A 3,302-nucleotide genomic window follows, 5' to 3' on the forward strand; every position below is an offset into this window, starting at 1 on the left:
CACACCCGGCCCCACCAGCCCCTGTGCTGTCAGCGTCCCCGTCTCAGTACAGCCCCACTGCGCACACCCGGCCCCAGCACCCCCTGCGCTGTCAGCATCCCTGTCTCAGTACGGCCCCACTGCGCACACCCGGCCGCACCAGCCCCTGTGCTGTCAGCGTCCCCGTCTCAGCACAGCCCCACAGCGCACACCCTGCCCCACCCATGCCAGCAGCAGAGCCAATGTCCCCTGTCTCCCAGTTCAGTGCACTCTCCACTGGATCGTGCTGCCTCTCAAACTTATGGGAAACTTTTGACTATCCAAAGACTGGATTACGTCCTTTCCAGATTGACCGGGGTTGTTGCCTTGCACTTAAGTGTTTGCCAGAAGCTGGGAATGGGCGACAGGGGCTGGATCACTTGATGATTACCTGCTCTGTGCATTCCCTTCGGGGCACCTGGCACTGGCCACTGTTGGAAGACAGGACACTGGGCTAGATGGACCTTTGATCTGACCCAGTATGGCCGTTCTTATGCTCTTAAGCGCAGTTGATTGGAAAGACAACAGCGCTAAGTACAAATGAGGCTGCAGGTCGGGCCCCACTCCCAGTTAACCAACCCTCTGCTTGGCTGCAAGTTTCAGGAGGCCTTCGACAACTCAGATTCCAGTGCATCGCTCTGACAAAGAGAACTGCGCGCTGCTCGTGCTCTGAGCCTCTAGTGAGGTAGCGGGTCACAGACTGAGCGCCTCCACCTAGCTGACAAGCGCCCTTGATGCAGAATGGGCACCCCGGGCGGCACTGCTGCACACTGAACACAGACACGGGAGTCCCTTACAGTAAAGAAGAGAAGGAGCAGACAAACTTGCTGAATGCAAAGGCTGAGTTCGCAGAGCTCTGCTTCCGCAGCCGTGGCCAAGCAGTTCCTTTCCCTCGGGCTAACAGAATGGAGGCTCCAGTCTTTCGTTCCTGCTAGAAAGGGCCTACACCCCATCCCGCTGATCAGACCCTCCCCGAGCTTGCAAAGGGAGCTCTCGATGGTCACATCTGCTCTAGATGGCTGGAGCGCTTTTCTAGATTGGCAGATGTTTTCTAGATTGGCAGAAGTCTTCTCTAGACTTTTGGAGGGAGAGGCTGTCTTATGTATTCATTATTCATTGTTCTGACTATGACGTGTATGACCGTCGCACCAAGGAGCCCTAGTCCTGAGCTAGGCGCTGTCCAAACACACAACAAAGACAGTCCCTGCCCCAAAGCGCTGACAATCTAAGACAAGAGGCAACAGGTGGCTGCAGACAGGTGGGAGGCTACCGGGAAACAACGAGACACGCTAGGCCGCGGGCTCTGCACACCAGCAGTCTGACGGGGGTTAGATCGCAAGTGTTGGGCAATGGGAGGTCCATGCACAGGGCAGTTGTCTCATGGTAGGAGGTTAAAAGTCTGCTGCAATAATCTTCAAATAGCAATGCAGTGCGTTAAGATTCCACCAAATGCAGTGGTCTCCTGGGGCGGGAGCACCAGGGTAAAGCAGGTGTGCTGCTTAACGAGGTGTTAATTGGGCAGTGGGGGGGGGACAGAACGAGGAGGTACAGAGAATGGGGGTTGGGGAGTTTGCTGACAGAAAGGTGGAGGCCTGAACTAAAGAGAGAGCTGGTTTTTGATGTCTCCGTGAGGCAGGCTTTGCCACAGTGGGCTGCATAGAAGGCCAGATGTCTGGCTGCATCTGCTCCTGAATCGCTCCTTGCTCTTAGGCGCTGAAGGCTTTTGCCAGCGGGTGATCTTGGGGCTGTAGGCCCTGCAGCACTGCAAGGTGTGTGTGTGGGGGGGGGCATGTCTATTTGTGTGATATGGGGGGGCTAGTTCCTCTGTACCCCATGTGTGGTTGGAGCGCGATGGGGGGCTAGGAAGCGTGTGCAGGCCTAGCTGGGTGGGACGCTGCCTCAGCATGCAGCCACCGCTCCAATAATTCCCAGCTGTGAACTCCAGGCCGGCCAGAGATGTAGTCACTCACATGAGAGCGTTTTCTCCCCGCCCCCTCCTGCCATCTGGCAGCGGTTAGCAGCCTGACATAGAAAGCGAGTGGAAAAGAGACGCTGATCCAAGCCAGGCCCGTTCGCCGGGGACAGCCCGCGTGCGACGTGCCTGCGCTCGACTCCCACGCCCAGCCGCCGCCGCGGACACTCACCGTGCATCTTGACTTTCAGGTGGCGCTCACACTTGGACTTGGCTTTTACCAGCAGGAAGATCTGCTCCTCTTTGGTGATGACATCGTCAGCATCCACCTGCAGGGAGACAGAGGCACACGGTACGTCAGCGGCCACAGACGGAGCACTGAGCTCGAACAGGCTGCCCCGGGGACTGACGCTCTGCGCATCCCAGGCGCCCCTCACCAGAGCCCTTGTTACGTTCCCCTCACTGCTCTGATTGTGAGTCAGGCTGCTGTGGAGAGAGCAGAGGCTTCTCCCTGCTGTGAGCAAGTGCTCGGAGAGTCCTGCGTCCTTGCCTCCATCTTCTCCAGCTGGCTGGGCACGCAGGGGAACGAGGTGGAGTAATTTACTTCCTCCCCGGAACAAGGCTGCAAGGCCAGAAGGGACCATCAGGATGATGTGGCCTGACCTCCTGCAATAACGCAGTCTGCGGCATTTCACCCCTAACTTTGGTGTGAGCGACAGCGTCTCATTTAGAGAGGCAGCCAGTCCCGCCGGCAAGTCATGGCCAATCCACTACTTCCCCCCGAGGGGCGAGCTGGGGATGAACCAAGCTGCAATCCCTTCTCTGCTCTGCTCCTGAGCCGCTATGCATCCTTCTTTAGTCAGGGCAGCTTGGAAAGTTAGGGTGTATTTGTCTACACTGGAGCCTGTGTAGACAGACCTGAGGTAGCTTTGATCTAGCTCGCTCCGGTAACAATAGCAGTGGTACACTGGGCCGGCCCTAGTGGAAATTCTAGTAGTGAGCAGAGATGGCCAACGTTAGCTAATATTGTGCTGGGTGGGCCAATATCTGTGCAAGGGGCTGAGAGGAAGGAGCAAAGAACCCCTCTTGAGCTTCACTTAAGGAGGAGTCCACCACCAGGGCCGGCTCCAGGCACCAGCCCACCAAGCATGTGCTTGGGGCGGCGCCTGGAGGGGGGCGGCGCGGCGGGGCGCTCCGGCCCGAGAGCGGGGCCGCGACTGGGCTCGCCGCCCTCCCCCGGCGCTCCGGCCGGTCAGGGAGAGCGGGGCCCCGGCCGGGCTCGCCGCCCTTCCCCCGGTGCTCCGGCCGGTTGGGGAGAGCGGAGAGCCGCGGCGGGCTCGCCGCCCTCCCCCCGGCGCTCCGGCCGGTCGGG

The 3,302-nt window shown here is 59.2% G+C and overlaps 1 protein-coding gene across 1 annotated transcript in view; it reads right to left on the reverse strand.

The window, feature by feature from the left end:
- The window catches only part of PTH1R (parathyroid hormone 1 receptor), a 175,081-nt gene that overhangs the window by 79,930 nt on the left and 91,849 nt on the right, over positions 1–3,302 (reverse strand). Inside the window, exon 3 of the mRNA XM_026652120.2 lies at positions 2,163–2,259. Coding sequence (XP_026507905.1) covers positions 2,163–2,259 — 97 coding nt within the window. The remainder of the gene's footprint in view (positions 1–2,162; positions 2,260–3,302) is intronic.

Source organism: Terrapene carolina, unplaced genomic scaffold (assembly GCF_002925995.2).
Source record: "Terrapene carolina triunguis isolate 2854851 unplaced genomic scaffold, T_m_triunguis-2.0 Scaffold111, whole genome shotgun sequence".
NCBI lineage: Eukaryota > Metazoa > Chordata > Testudines > Emydidae > Terrapene > Terrapene triunguis.